Source organism: Harmonia axyridis, chromosome 4 (genome assembly GCF_914767665.1).
Source record: "Harmonia axyridis chromosome 4, icHarAxyr1.1, whole genome shotgun sequence".
Classification (NCBI taxonomy): domain Eukaryota; kingdom Metazoa; phylum Arthropoda; class Insecta; order Coleoptera; family Coccinellidae; genus Harmonia; species Harmonia axyridis.
In genome coordinates, this window is record NC_059504.1 from 18,253,676 (window position 1) to 18,269,896 (window position 16,221).

The 16,221-nt window shown below is 34.8% G+C and overlaps 1 protein-coding gene across 2 annotated transcripts in view; it reads left to right on the forward strand.

Annotated features, from left to right (window-relative positions):
• LOC123678584 (zinc finger protein ush) overlaps positions 1 to 16,221 on the forward strand; it is a 214,951-nt gene that overhangs the window by 75,987 nt on the left and 122,743 nt on the right. For both annotated transcript variants that reach the window (XM_045615708.1, XM_045615706.1), the window contains exon 2: positions 1,507 to 1,563. In XM_045615708.1, the coding sequence (XP_045471664.1) occupies positions 1,507 to 1,563 (57 nt within the window). The remainder of the gene's footprint in view (positions 1 to 1,506; positions 1,564 to 16,221) is intronic.

A 16,221-nucleotide genomic window follows, 5' to 3' on the forward strand; every position in this document is an offset into this window, starting at 1 on the left:
CAAAAATATATTTTCTTGACATGTATCGGACAAAATGACATACTATGTCGTTTTGTCCATCAGTATAGAATGTCATTTTCTCCGATACATACTTTTTATGATATTGAAGCATAATTTCAAAACAAAACTAATATCCATCTTAAAACTTATACATATTATTACGTCATAATATGACCAACAAAAATACATTAAGAAAACAACGAATATCGTAATGACACTCTTCAGAAGCAATTCAGAAACCAAGTGAACAAAAAAAATTCAACCGACGTAAACACATTTGTGGCTATTGCACCAGTGAAACAGACAGTAGGATGTCAATTTCTTCGCAGGATTGCCGTCATCATTAGCAGAAACTAAATCACTGTGAAACCCCGAGCTATACGACACCACTTTTGCAAAAATTTAAAAGTTCATTTTGTCCGCATATTTCGTTTTGTCCGCATTTCCTCTAGTAATGAGAATTGATGTTTTGAGTGAAAACTTCTTCTTTTTCAAAGGAGTACGAGCCAATCTCTCACCAGAACAAAAGACACACCATAAAGTGCCTTTTTATGGTTATAATGATCTCTCAGCTCAGCAGTTTAGTAGGCAAATCCAGATGCAAAATACGCAATAGTGTGCCGTAAGAGAGGCCCAAATGTTGTGTGCGCCGTGGAATGCAATATTTTCGGTTGAGCGTGCATTTCGATTATGTATGTGCCTTAAGAATCAGTAACAGATCCAGTCTCTTCGAATTTTGTCACTTTCTTATCGATGATACGCTCAGAAGAACGATTATATTGACCATAATCTAGCCGTAATACACGAAATGTCGCAGTAAATAAACAATCCATATTGTTGAATGGCTTACATATGGCGCTTCGGATGATAGTTCTCTTTGACATAAGTCATAATAGATGGATCATCCTGTTCATTCACAAGTGACTTTAGTTACAGTTCGATCTCACGAAATGAATCCTCCATAATGGAAATTCAGGAGCTATTTTTAATTCTTGCATTTTTAAACAACTGACAATTGAAGTCAAATATATTCAAAAAAGGAGTTTTTCATCTCTGAGCCTGAGAGCAGTTTCTAATCACCAAAATCCTTGGTCTGACAGAAATAGAGAAGCTAAGAATCGAGAGAAATTTTATTTGTGTATAAAATTGTTGAATCAGTGAATCAAAAATAAGAAAACACTCTGAATTTGTATAGAGCCACCTGAAATAGTTGATAATTATCGTTAATGAAATACGAAATTTCAACTAATACGAGTACTTACTTTCTATCTTCAATTTCTGTAATTTCACAGATGTCATTTTGTAAACTTTTTTGAAATCTCGGTAGCGAAGTTAAAAGTGATATCTGTGAAATCTAACTTCAACATTATGAACTGACATGAATAAAGTTGACCCTTTTCGATTTTTATGGAAAAAAAACTGTTTTGTACGCATCCAAATTCATACTTTCTAAACCCAACCTTAGCTACAAAACCTTTTCATTAAAGTAAAATATTCTCTTTCCAGATGAAACCCTGGAGAAACTACCTTTGGATTACGGCAACGAAGGCGAAAATAAAAAAGGTGAGTGTAAACTCAGATCTCCATAAATATCTCACCAACGTATCCGGACACGATACCATAGTAGAAGAAAAGAATGAGATTTTGCGAGTAAGATAACCTTTAATCAAACACGAGATAAGATCTCCCTTGTGGATATATTTAAAAATGCTAATGACGTCGAGCAAGATCTTATCTCTCCAAGGTCGGCCTTAATTGCATGTATAATTCAACAGAAATGATATGAAAAAATGTAGTTGGGAAAAAAAGCGAAACGAAGGATTATTTTTTGCGTCTTCTTGTTTTCTTCAATCGACGGAATACGAATCATCAATTTAAGGAGTAACAGACCACCCAATTCTAGCGATCATTAGACGAATGTAGATCAGAATTATTTCTTATTGCAATGGGAAAATGCTGTGAAACAGAAGGAAACTTTTCATAGTGTTTCCCGTGGTTTTCAAAGAGAAGAAATTATTCAAATGGAATTTGTCTCATTTCACAATAATAATAATCTTCTCATGCCGATTATTCGTATGTTAATTTTATTATGGGATTCGATCTTGGAATAGTGAATAATTGTAGGTTTTAATTGGTAGAACTGCGTTGCGTTACTTAAGATAACCAATTAGTTGCGTTGATCAGTTTTTCTCACGGATCAGGAATTATTGTGTCGATAGATATTCTGATTCGATCGCAGATAAGTTTAATCGGTTATAACTGTATTGATTGTGAGAAGATTTCGAACGGAAAAGCTGGAAATAAGAAAAACGGTAAAGCTTTTTCAACACTTTGAGACGTTGTTATTGTTGTAATTTCTAGTTTCGTTTTTTTATCAAATTCCCTTCTCATTTATTTGGTCAGTGACGTCCTTTTTGTTTCATTACGGGTATTAGGTATATGAATATATTATTGATTGACTATTTCACAACTTCCATTTTTGAGATGAAGATTCAGATAGTGGTGCTCGTTTAACAGCGATAAAAAAATGGTTTTTCAGCGATAAAATTCAGACGTTTCTCAAATTTTAAATAGCTTAGGTGAAACATTTTTGTCAAATAGTTGTAGATCAGATCATTAAGATATTTGTCGTTCATTCATTCGAAAAATAAGCCTGCAAGAAGGGGACACATTCGTAAGTAATATTATAGGGGCATCTAATTTTTCAGAAAAAAATCGATAAAACACGTTGCTAAGTAATATTTTAACAAAAATCATGAGTGCTGGTGGCAACAAAAATCCGAGTCAATTTTTTTTTTGTTTTTTGTTGAAAAAATATTACTTTTCATTGTTTTTTCGCAGGAAAAATTAAATGCCCGAATGGTATTTGACAAGACCATTTCATGAGGCCATAATTCTGCCAAGGGTAGACTCGAAAAAACTGCTAACAGGTCCTGTCATACAGTTTTCCCATCTAGAAACCATTTTTAATTCGAAACTGAGCGTTTGTGATTGGTGAAAATTAAGACGAGGGAAAGTCGGAAATATTTCCTCTGAAGATATTCAAAATGAAATAGCCAACTTTTAATATCACAAAACAAGAACGTCTGTGTGGAATCACTTTTCGAATTTCATGCTGAACAGAAACTAAGCCTTTAATTCAGGAAAAACTCCAGCAAAACTTGCAAAAACATTAGAATATCAATATGAAGAAAACACGGCGAAAATTATTAAGAATCTAGTGTGAAATTTTTATGGAACACCACCGCACGCACTGATGCTTCAAAAAAAGTGTTTTAAAGAATATGATTGTTACGTTCAAAGGCTTATTTTTTAAAAAACCTCGTTTGGCTAATTATTCGAAGCGCAAAAAGTAGTGAACTTTCCCAGAGTAAATGATTAGTGAAAAATAAAAATGTATGTCCAGTTAGCCCATACTTTAAACTCATGGAAGAAAAAAAATCCAAATCAGACTTTTGTTGACTACACATCCGAATTCGAAAAGAGGATAAATTCAATATCAAAATGGACAACAACACTTGCTTGAATATTCGAATGAGCACGAAAAAGCATCCATTTCAGAATTGGCCAAAAAAAGGAGTTAATGAACAATTAATTAAAGTCAAGAGTCAATTTAAATTACAGGGCATTCGAGTGAACACTCCTTAAAACCATATCTACAACTAAATACAGAGCATCATTCGAAACTTGTTCAAAATCTTAGTGAGGGGAAATCATATATTATATTTAGTGAGTCTAAACTATTAGTTTCAAACTGTTTTGTATTCAAAATCTCAAACTCAGACATTTTGCTGAGATAAATTCACTCAAAAGCGTGAACATGTGTATACATTGCTGTAAGTTAATCTTAGAAAGAAAGTGCTCAAATGGACACTGAAATAATATTCTGGAGATGTATTTTTGCAGATGTTGAAATTAATATTACATAAATATCCGCTGTTAACATTCAAATAACTTTCATTATCCGTTCATCTCCTCTTACTTCAGATATGTAAAATGAGCCTGAATTAGTAACATACTCTATGACCAGTCTATGTGGGTAGTATAGATAAATGGGTATCCATTCTGGATGATCTTCATCAACCTTTCTCTCCCTGAAATGACGTAAAGATAAGGCTCAAAAACTATCGAATGCTGGTACCCCTACCGGGAAGTTTTCTTTTATGAATGTTTCTCAAGAGAAAGTTAACAAATTACATTTCTAAGTTATCGGAAATAAGCTTTCATCCATTTATTTTGATTCATTGGACCTGACTTGTAAGTTGTAATTTCAGTGTGGATCTTCACTTAACCGAAAGTGTACATAAATTCAATAAAAAGTTCATTGTAGTGATGAAATCAATCATCATTTTTCAACCTATGAAAAAAAAAATTAAACAATTAGAAGAGATATTCATGATTGCTATTTCCAATTTAATGATTTCCATTCAACCAAAAAAAAAATTCATTATTACAATGTTCTGCTCATTATTCGAACGCTTGTGCTTTGAATCAATAATAGTATACTGTTCATTGAAATTATCTGAATCACTTAATGCACAACAATATATATCTGATGATAAAAGTTCATCGGAACATCAAACACTCAAATCAAGTTTCAATTTGTAGTATCAGACATGATCTGTTTGTTTAAAAAAAAATTCTAAAAAGTTGAGTTGAATTATCACGTAAGTCTAAGTTTTCATTCTAAGTCACTTTTAGAATTATAGATATAATTAATCATAAACCTACTGTTATTTTGGAAAATTGAAACGTATGTTCATACATATAGTCATAAGAAAATTATATGTGTTTTTTTTCGTATTTTTTCATTTTTTAAGTAAAAATTGCATGATTAAAATAAATTATGAATTTTGTCTATTGAAAATCCAGTTACCCAATATAAGTTTCGATGCTCATTCATAACAAAAACTCTTGAATTTTCCAATTTTTCATTCCATATCTTGAATATAAATAGCATCATTTAATTTGTATCGAGCTGATTGTGTAAAAGTTGCCATCACAAAATATTGTGGATCAGTTTTTCTTATCGGACATCTCTAATTTCCACTATCTACATCAACATCCGGACTGTTCATTTGGCTCCATATCATTACGTACATATACATATATGAATACAGTTAGATGTTAGTTTAGATAAAAATAAATTACGAACAAAAATATAATACTGGTGTAGAAACTCCCATGCTAGTATTGATTTCATCAACTGATATTTTATCATCCATGTCTGTGTATTCGACGCTTTAGGAACACGATCTAATTGAGAAAGGTAAGAAGTTGTAGTGAATTAGCATTTCATTATTATTAGCTTTGGTTTATTCTGAAGAAAAGTTTATTTATTTTATTCGTGTAGCATACCTATACACTGTGTCCGTAACGTATGGAACAAATTCATTGTTAGCTAAACAGACCATTTTAAGAAATAATCCTGAAACACGTCGATTTTTTTTTTAATTTACCGTATTTCAAAATAATAATCTAATATACAGGGTGAATTTCTTTCGAGTAATGACGTCACCGTCATTTTTTCAAATGCTACGCCCCCATTTTGTCTCAATTTTCCGATTACTCTAGCTGAGCTGATTCCAAAAATGTATCACATGTTGATTCCAATTGGTACAGGGTGGACAAAAATACAATAGTTTTGTGTGTGCTCATAAAGTAACGCGTAACATTCTTTATTAGTTAAATTAACAATATTATCAAAAATACTTATTGTCTAGCGGCAATTGGTTTGAATGTAACACCCTGTAGTTTGTTAAATTTTTAGATCAATAAAAATGAGCTGTTTCCAAACATGTTTGGTAGGAACTTGTGGTCTAGCAGACAGAATATGAAAGAAATTATTTCTTATCAATTTAAAAAAACATAGTCGTTTAGTTTTTTATTAAATGTCATTATTTGTTCAGTAATTTATTGGTGTTCTATGACAGTTTAGTACTACAAAAATGTTGGTATTTGGGAATATTTTAATTATTGCTTAGATTTAATTTATTATTTTCGTCCACCCTGTACTAATTGGAATCAACATGTCATACATTTTTGGAATCAGCTCAGCTAGAGTAATCGGAAAATTGAGACAAAATGGGGGTGTTTGAAAAAATTACGGTGACGTCATTGCTCGAAAGTAATTCACCCTGTATATTAGATTATTATTTCAAAATATGGTAAATTAAAATCGAAGATCGACGTGTTTCAGGATTATTTCTTAGATTGGTCGGTTTAGCTAAAAATGAATATGTTCCATACTTTACGGACACAGTGTATAATATAATCGTTGATATAAAATAATCAACGATTGGTGATCTTAAACTTATATAATAACGTAGGTCCAAAGGTTTTGGCACAAAAATCTTCATACAATGAACCATATTCACGAAAAGGTTTGAATTCTGCCCATTTCGATTTTTTCCAATAATAATTAATTCTACATATAACAGTGTTGCCAATACTTCGCTTTTTAATCTTCAAAAACCACAACATTTTCAGTAGATAAGCGAACTCCGCGCCCTCTCTTATATTCTCCTCAACTCTCCCCAAATAAAAGGAGAATCAAGGTAGACCGAGAAGTGAACCCAAGGAGGAATTTTCGCTCGAATTGCTTGATATGCAGACAATGATTGGTATAATGATGGTCCGCGTCTGAGCTTATCTTGATACGTTCCAAAATCGGAACTTGCTCACAACTTCCAATTGTGTACTGTTGCAGAAAGATAGAGAAACTACTTTACACTTCATTGGAGGTGTTATCGGCCAGTGTATGGTCGCCTGCATTCTTCTCCCATAATTCTATCTTTACTTTTTTCTTCCGACTCTTTTTCTTCCTGCTCCGATGATTATTCTTTGAGAAACAGGCGAGAATACAGGGTGATTTAACTTCTAAAAGATGAACTTCTTCCATTAGTGAAATGTATGCAAATTTTCTCAAGTAGTCTATTGATTAAAGTTTGCGTTGTGAGTTATTCAAAGTTTAAGCCATGTTACCTTAACACTAAAATAGTTATTTATAATACAAATGTAGACGTAGATATTCTTCCACGAGTTCAAAATTCAAAAATTTCAATGAACGAGTGTTAAAATGAGTCTTCTGTACGACTAATATACAATATTTTCTTTTATCCACTGAAGTTCATTGAAAATGATGGAATATTTCCATAAAGTGATTTCTGCATTGAAAATTGTTGGTCGGCAGAACTGTTTTCTGTATCAGAAATTTGACAGATGATAGATAAATCTGTGACAGAAGAGTTCCAAGTAGGTACCAACCATGGAGTAATAAACATAGATAGAGGGAGTATACGTAACTCCATGTCCCCAACATGGTAAGATAACGTTGTCGGATTGTGATATATTTTCAAATCCTCAATTTTACTATATCGTTTTGAAACTGTATTTTATTGAATATATTTATTTAAGTGATTCCCGATTAAATATACCAATTTTAATATTTGTGATCCGATATTTTTCTTATTGTCGAATTTATAATAAGCAGAAAAAATAATATTTTCTGTATCTACCTGCTGAAATCCAAGGTTTGGCAACTTTTGCTCTCCTAGTGTCATCGATTGTTTCACGTCATTTGGCGCTCTGATATATTTAGATATTTATTTTAATATATTTTGAGTTTATGAAAAGTTGATTCACTATGAGACATAAGAAGTGCGTTCTTTGTGGAGAAACTCAAAAATTGAGTGATATATCGTATCACTGATATGATTTCATTTGACAAAATTGATAGTTCATGTTGGGGACAAAATTTGCCTATTGAAAATGACATACTAACATATAATACATAATGAAATATATCCATGAAATTCGTGTGAATATGGGATATTCTTGCAGGATTTTGTTTTATAAGATTAATTATTTCTACAGAATTGAAAAAAAAATAATTTGGTTTTCCTGATCGGATAACCTTAAACGATATAACGATAAACAACTTGCAAACGGTAGGACTTTATGGTAAAAAGTATTAAATGCATTACCATTAGGTACTTTTTTCGTGGATATACACGATTTAAATTTCATCATTATGTTTTACCAAGTTTCTGAGTGTTTTCATTCGATTGCTCCAATTTTTTCATTGAAAATTCATAGATTTCGTTCTCGAGATGGTGATAAAAATTTTTTTTTCTTGAACAATTCATAAGATTTATTATTGAAAATAATAAACCAAAATTCGAATTCCAATAAAATTATATATTTCATAAACGAAATTGATGAATTCGAATGTAGAATGTTAGTGACCAAAATGACAAGAATATGAATTTGAAGGGCTCAAAGCGCGCAAAACATCTATTTTCATTCAAAACTTCTTGAAACATGTTTAAAAATACTGGTGTGTCCTCTGATTAGATTTCGCTTGAGATAATTGTGTCGAATCAAACTAAGCATTGCTGGTAGTTCCCTCTTCTTCCGAAGGTAGCGTATAGAATGAAATAAGAGCGCCATAGGAAAAGATGCGGAAATTAAGTGAAGTACTGGCAATCCCATTTAAATCCAAGAAGGTTGGTCACTACAAAAGTCGCCAGTTTCATCTTTAACTTCTAGTATTTCTGGACTATATGACGCAGTTGACATCACTGCCAATATTTCGATCGAAAACCCTAAAGCCCCAATCGTATCACCCTTTATATTCTTCTGTGATCCGTGCCATTTATGTGTGTTCCAAACCAACCACAGACACTCCTCATAGCCCGCTGTCTTCCCATCGATGGACTTGTGTCAATAGAATTTCCAATCTAATGAATGTTGGTCCGAACCAGACGGACACAGACATGCCGACAACTAGTTCAGCTCTGGATACAGAGCACGATTAGATTAGATAACGATTGCATTCAAACACAGGGGTGATGGACGTTATAATGCCGATACCATAGCTGCACTTGGTGTGATAAGGCGCAGCATCGCGATTTATAGACCCATATGTATTTATTTTCAGATCGTATGTGGCTTCTACGGCCACCGATAAACGCCGGTTCCATAGAATATTTATGGAATACGACTCCAACAGGGTCAAGCGCATCTTCTGGATGGATTTTGGGGTTAGGTTTTGGGTATAAAGTAATAGTTCTTATTCTTCTCTGAGTTTCATAGCGTTTTTCAAAGTATTAAATGAATCAATGTAATGGTCTAAAATTTTAAGAAGATTAATCAAAACTCTTGCCCTCCTATCAACTCTCAACTTGTTGAATGTATTAACATGGCAATTTTTTTCGTGTGGAATCTTCACCATCTTATCACTTAAATGGAAACAATAAACCAGCAAAAAATGTTTCTTGTTCGGGTGAATATAGGTGTATTCGAAGTTAATCAGTTTTCAGTGAAAAACGAGAGTTGTAATATTGGGAATATTTCGAGGAAAATGAAGGGACATCCAATTCCTCAGTTTGACCAGGCAAGATAGTACCCTACATCAAGAAGCTTTGTCGAACCACCAGATTGCGCAACGTTTGAATATTCCACTGACTTTAGTAAGGCGCATAGGCCTTTTCCTGGAAACCGGTAGCATTGCCCGGAGATCCAGAGTACCTATCATCTGTAAGGGAAGACCATTATATCGCAAATTTTACTCGAAGGAATCGAACGGTACCTCTTACAGCCCTTCGTAGTCTTTTTTTTGAGGACCTTTAGACATCTCATTAATCTCAACCAGTACCATAAGGAGATGGTTCAATTCCTCAAATTTAAGGACAAGAAGACCTTTAAGATTACCTCGGCTATCACCTGGACACAGAGCTACCCTTCGGCAATGGGCAGATCACCACCAAGGCAAGCTTTTACCACAATGGCGCAACGTACTTTTTTCGGACGTGGCACGATCCGATTCACAAAGTGATAGTCGATGAGAAAGGGTTTGGAGAGGTCCAGGCAACCTAGAGCGACTCAATTTCGCACGAGAAGTTGTGCCCTTTCAAGGTGGATCAATAATGTGCTGGGGGGTCGCCGTACCCCTCTCATTATTATCGTTGAACGAACAATGACTGATGCCATCTACGTAGAAAACATCGTAGAACCAATCATTGCTCCTTTGCGCAACGAATTTCATTTTTCAGGATGATAAGTCGCAGTCGAAGGGTTCAAAACATTATTCGAGAGAACAATATCCAGAGAATGAACTGGTCAGCAAACTCACCAGACATGAATCCAATCGAACACGTTTGGGATTACTAAGGGAGAGCAATATCCAATCGCCAAAACCCACCTTCAACTTTTCAGAAATTGAGTTTAGCCCTTCAGAAAGAATGGAACGATATGCCTGAAAATTTAATAATGACTTGATTCGTGGGATGCCTAGGAGTATTAGGCAATTCATTGAAAGAAGAGGTGATAATACAGGCTATTGAATTTGGATTCAGTTGTGGAATAACTATAATTGATCAAAAATAAATAAACCCCATGGGTTATGAGTCTAGTGCTGAAAGATGGTCACCACTTCAAAGTGTAGAGAAAATACTCTTATCAGTTGTTAGTATGCTTGCAGAACCTAATGATGTGAGTGGAGCTAATGTCGATGCTGCAAAAATGTGGAGAGAAAATAGGGAAGAATTCAATAGAATAGCAGAAAATCTTGTTAGAAGAACATTGGGCATTTCAACTTAACATAACTCTTCAGTTATGTTAAAGATTATTTTATATAAAGTGAAGTAGATAATAGTCTTCTATTTGGGATTTTTATTCTTGCAAACGGGTCAGCTCCAACTGATGTATTACCAAATATTTGCAATAAGAACAGAATGAAGTGGTTTTAAGCAAAAAAAAAAATCGATAAATTTAGATTTTTTTCTCATTTTTCCTATTGTGTCTCATCCTGCATAAAACAAAGAGTATCAAACAAAAATTTTCTATCAAATAAATTGCAGTTGAAATAGAGAAAAATATTCATTTCATTTCCAGAACATAGATTCTTTATTTCTTGAGAAAACTAGGGAGTGTGACAGTGTGTGTATTTGAAACTCCTAGTATAAAATTATATTATAGTTTTTTTTTTTGGTTTTTTTCGTTAACATATCCGATGTTTTGATAGTTACAAAACCTTTTGCACGTTCATATATATGTATCGTTTCGATGAAAACTCCTAGACACCGATAAATAAAGTAATGCGCAAAATTTTATATCGTAAAGTAGATTGTACAGTTGTCCACCTTTTCACATAATGTAAAGAGTGTTATCACCAGTTATCAATCTTACCCTCCGGTATAGTTAATATCCATACAATGTCACGCATGTGGTCGACAATGCTATTGCTTATTAATGGAATTCCTGATCTTTGAATCAACATTATGATACCGAGGGCCGAAGAAGCGCAGAATAATAAATTCTTGTTCTCGTTGTTGGTACGCAATAGAACATCGAAATATCTTGTATTTAAATCTTGGAAAGACCGCCTTAGTGCAGTTGAGATGGCGATATAGTATGGTAAATTATTATGAGCTCCTCAAACGTTTTCTTTTCAAGGTGCTTTTTGTAGTCCTACTTTTTTGTGATGATTATACCAATTTAACGAATCTTTATTAATCTTCGTCATAGTTGGATAAATGAGTACCAAAACTTATAATTAAATCATTCCTCACAGCTCACTAACTGTATTTTTTAAAAATATGGATTTTCCTGAGGATTACTAGAGAATTGTTTGATTTTTGTTCTCGAAATCGGAATCGTATAATATAAAACTACAAGAAGCAAAAAGTGTAGTACTGGATCAAAGTTTTTTTTACAGTTTTCTAAACTACCAGTGGAAAAAAGTTCTGAGGTAATGAAAGCAGAAAAAATATCAATTTGTAGATTTGCATTCGAAATAATCATAACACATGATGAATACCATAAATTGGAATATCTTTGCGAAATTTATGTTCGATATATTTCGTTTGTACCTCCAATTCAGAAACACCCCGTATATTCAAATGAATTCCGTTATAAATTCGTTTAGCGAACGCTCGATCCAGTCTGAAGATCTCATACTGCCGATCACCACAGGGTGGGTAGTCTGGGTTGAGCCGATGCTTCCTAAATCGCTAAGTCTGAGAGACAAGTCGACGGTACGTGATACGACATACATTAAACAGCATTTTGGCGTCCACCAAGTATATACCATCAAACTCCACGTGTCCGCTTCAGGTAATTCTCTCCTAGAGTTGCGTTCGATTCAAATCGAAATAAATGTTATTATGTTATTTATTTTACCAAATTTAGTACAATAATTTTCAAGATAATTTTCAAATGAAAAGGAAGGCTCAAGGCTAATCCAAGAAATCTGTTATTGTAGAAACATCCTGTATATTCGAATAAATTTCGTCAATCGATTCAGTCTGAAAATCTCATCCTGACGATCGCCGGACCGATGTACCCCAAATCGGTAATTCTGATCGAGAAGTCGCCAGGACGTGATACGACATACATTAAACAGCGATTTGGCGTCCACCAAGTATATACCATCAAACTCAGGTAATTCACTCCAAGAGTGGCGTCCGATTTTAAGCGGAATAAATAAAAAGGAAGGCTCAAGGCTAATCCAAGAAATTTGTCATTTTAGAATCATCCTGTATATTCCAATGAATTTCGTCATAATGTAGTTTAACGAACGTTCGATTCAGTTTGAAGATCTCATCCTGACTTGTGTATATATATATGTATGTTTTTATATATGTATGTATATATTTGTTTTCACCCATTTGTGTATAAGTGTACTTCTTTTTTAGTCTGAGATAAGCAAGAATGGTGCTAAATGGCCTATGATGCCGACGCCGACGCACCAATAAATAAAATTTCTTTCTCTCTCTCTCATCCTGACGACCGCCGAACCGATGCTCCCCAAATCCGTAATTCTGATCGAAAAGTCGCCGGTACGTGATACGACATACATTAAACAGCATTTTGGCGTCCACCCAGTATATACCATCAAACTCAGGTAATTCTCTCCTAGAGTGGCGTCCGATTTTAAGCGAAATAAATAAAAAGGAAGGCTCAAGGCTAACCGGGTATCGGCACAATGGCTTTGTTATGTACGGGGCGATAAGGAATCTGCGCTGATAAGGCGAGGGGCGAGCACGGTCGTTCGCGATAAGGCCAGTTTCAAAATGGAATTTTCGTGCTGTTTGCGCGGCCGCTCTTATCGCCGTTTCGAATGACAAAACGTCGGGGCTTATCGTCCGTCCCCGGACCGATAAGCCGATAAAAAAAGGTGGCCGCTACGGTGGCCGTCGCGCTAATGACTTTTCTGTTGTGCACGCCGTGTTTTCGTTTTTCGCGTGCATACGTCGTTCCTACGGCGATTTTATTGGTCGACAACGTGTTTTAGTGCTATCTTACCGGCACTGAATCCCGATAACGGGAATTTCGAATACGTTGCTACGATTGGGAAGACTACCAGGGTCGGTAATACAGGGTGATTCCTAAATATGGTACGAAACTTCGGAGAGTGATTCGTTCGGTCGTTTTAAGAAAAAAAGGTCCTACGAACCTATTTCCGGAGTTGCTTCGTTTCCGAAATACTGGGCGTTGAATGATAGGTACTTGTGAATTATGTTAATTTTGTAGTATTTTTATTAATAATAGAACTTTTCGGTCTCCTGTTATTTCTTCGCAATAATTTCCTTTTTCGAAGATCACCTAATTCTGCTTTGTCTTCGAAGAAGGTGTTCATGATATGCAATCGAGTGTCTTAATTTTTTTTCTCAAGAACAAAAAACCAAAAACTTGTTGCACTTTTAGTTGCTAAATCTTAAATAATTTCAAAAACCACAAAAAGTCAGTGGCCCACTTTTCCTCCTCATTATTGTTGGCTGTTTGGCTCACTGAAGCACACTGGACCTATTAATTTTAATCTACATAGGCTTACAACTTTGCTTCCGCCTTCGAATCCAATTTTTACTTCTTCATAAGACTGGAAGTGCTGGTCTTCCAGGTCGTGTGCCATTGATCGAAATAAGTGATAGAGCAAGAGAGCCACGCCTTCAAAGTTTCCAAGTATGTATTGACCACTTTCGTAACATGATGTCGAGCATTGTCATGCTGCAAAATCACTTTATCACGTTGTTTTAACAACTCATACTACACTACGCCGAGCTAATCCCACCAAATACTGAGCATGACCTTGGAACCCTGAATATTCGGTTTGGGCGTCGACGTGGAAACATGGCCGGGATATCCCGATGATTTTTGCGCTTTTTTTGTCTCCAGTCACAATGCGATGTAGAAATCCCTTCCGTCTTTGCCTTGTAAACAGATGTTCACAACCAAACAAACGCCGTTCAACATCACTCGGCTTCAAATTGTACGGTATACAATTTTCTTATTTCCGAATCATTCCCATGACTTTCAGGCATTTTGAAATGGCTTGTTGCGTCACTCCCAATGATCCTGCCAATTAATGTTGCGTTTGACACGAGTCTTGATCAATTAATCCCTCCACTTCTGCATCTTCAAAAATCTTCTCTCCTCCACCGCAATGCTGGTCTTTGACGTCAAAATCACCGTTCTTGAAAAAATAAAACCACTCTCGGCAACTTCTTCCACTAAGAGCGTCCTCACCATAGGAATTTGAGAGCATAAGATCAGCCTCAGCCGCATTTTTGTTCATATTGAAGCAGAAAATTAAATCCTCCCGCAAATGACGAGAAATTGGCTCGTCAGCTGACATGTTTAATGATGAGAATGATTCTTAACAAGCCTCTTCATCCTCAACACGTATCACTGTTCGATGCTGTTTTTGGGCTGGTGGTGACTTTACTCAGCGAAAATGAGGCTGGTGCCACTGTTATTCGTTGAATCGATTGCCATTGAAGGCATAGCCGATACTGAAATTTTTATGAATCTGGAACTGGAAGCTGAAGTGTAGATATACTTTTTCTTCTTACTTCTAAATAGGCATTTTTGCCTGTTCTACATCGAAAATTCATAACTTTCATTCAATGATCTAACTGGGTCTTCCGATGATCCTTTTTCCTAATGGTAATTTATCTCTCAAAATTCTCACTACATATTTGGTCTTGGTTCATTCTGTCTATATGCTCATTCCACTCAATCTTCCTTCCCGGAACCCATTCATTTATGTTGAGCTCTAGATATTAATGACTGCATTTCACAAACAACAATCATTGACCTTCAGATCTTTAACATGTTGTATTTCATGGTGAAATCTTTCAGACTTTTTCAAAATCACCTCGTCTGATGAATTTGATTTATCTATCTCACAGCTGCACATCCCACATATAAAAACATGTTCGAATTTCTTCAAAACATTACGAGTTGTTTGTTCGCTCTCATAGGTACCATAACCTTCGAGTATTTCTCTTTTTCTATAGTTTCTTAAACTGAATCTTTTCGAATGTCAGGTATGGAGATAAACACACTCAAACTCAGAAATTGAGATGAAAGCACTCATTCTCACATCAAACCCAATCATGCAACTCGAGAATGATTCAACTCAATTGCTTTCGGCCCAGTTATCGCGTTTATTTCTACGTTCCTTGACATTGCAAGCATTACTTCAAAACCTGACACGAATCACAACATACTCGATCGAACAACACGGAAATCGGTTATCTGAAAGAAAAAAGAATTGATGAATCACATATCGGAGTAGAATTGATCGATAACGTATCTATTATTCATTTCTAACTCAGAGACACACCTCGAGAAAAAAATCCCGACACACAAACACATCCAAACAATGATTGTTCGACATCATAACGTCAATTTGAGCGTTGGAGAGAAAGACGTAAGTCACCTCCATATGAATTATGAATTGGGCGCAAGATCGGGATTGATAGATTATGACGCCAGCCTCCAACCACATGCTCAGATGACATAAAATACGTCTGTCAAGTCTCGATATGATCTCGAGACCACGATGTTATCAGCGTCTCTGGTCATCAAAATAAATATGATGAGCTGAGATTATTAATTATTCGAAATTTATGTGTTATTATCATGATCTTATCTCGTACGAAACAAACTGTTTATTAATACAGTTATCTCTAGAATTTAAACTTTGTAACAAGTTGTCTGGCAGTAAAAATATTCCTATCTATTTATAGGAATATGATTGATGAGACTCGGGAATGGAAAAAATTCAATTGTTGTAAAAATAGATTGATCGTTATTCTTGTTTCGATGGATACAAGAACAAGGCGATGAGATACTAGATGATAAATTGAAGTGATTCTGGAGCTGATGAAATTTCTGTATAAAATTGGATATCATACATACACAATTATTGCT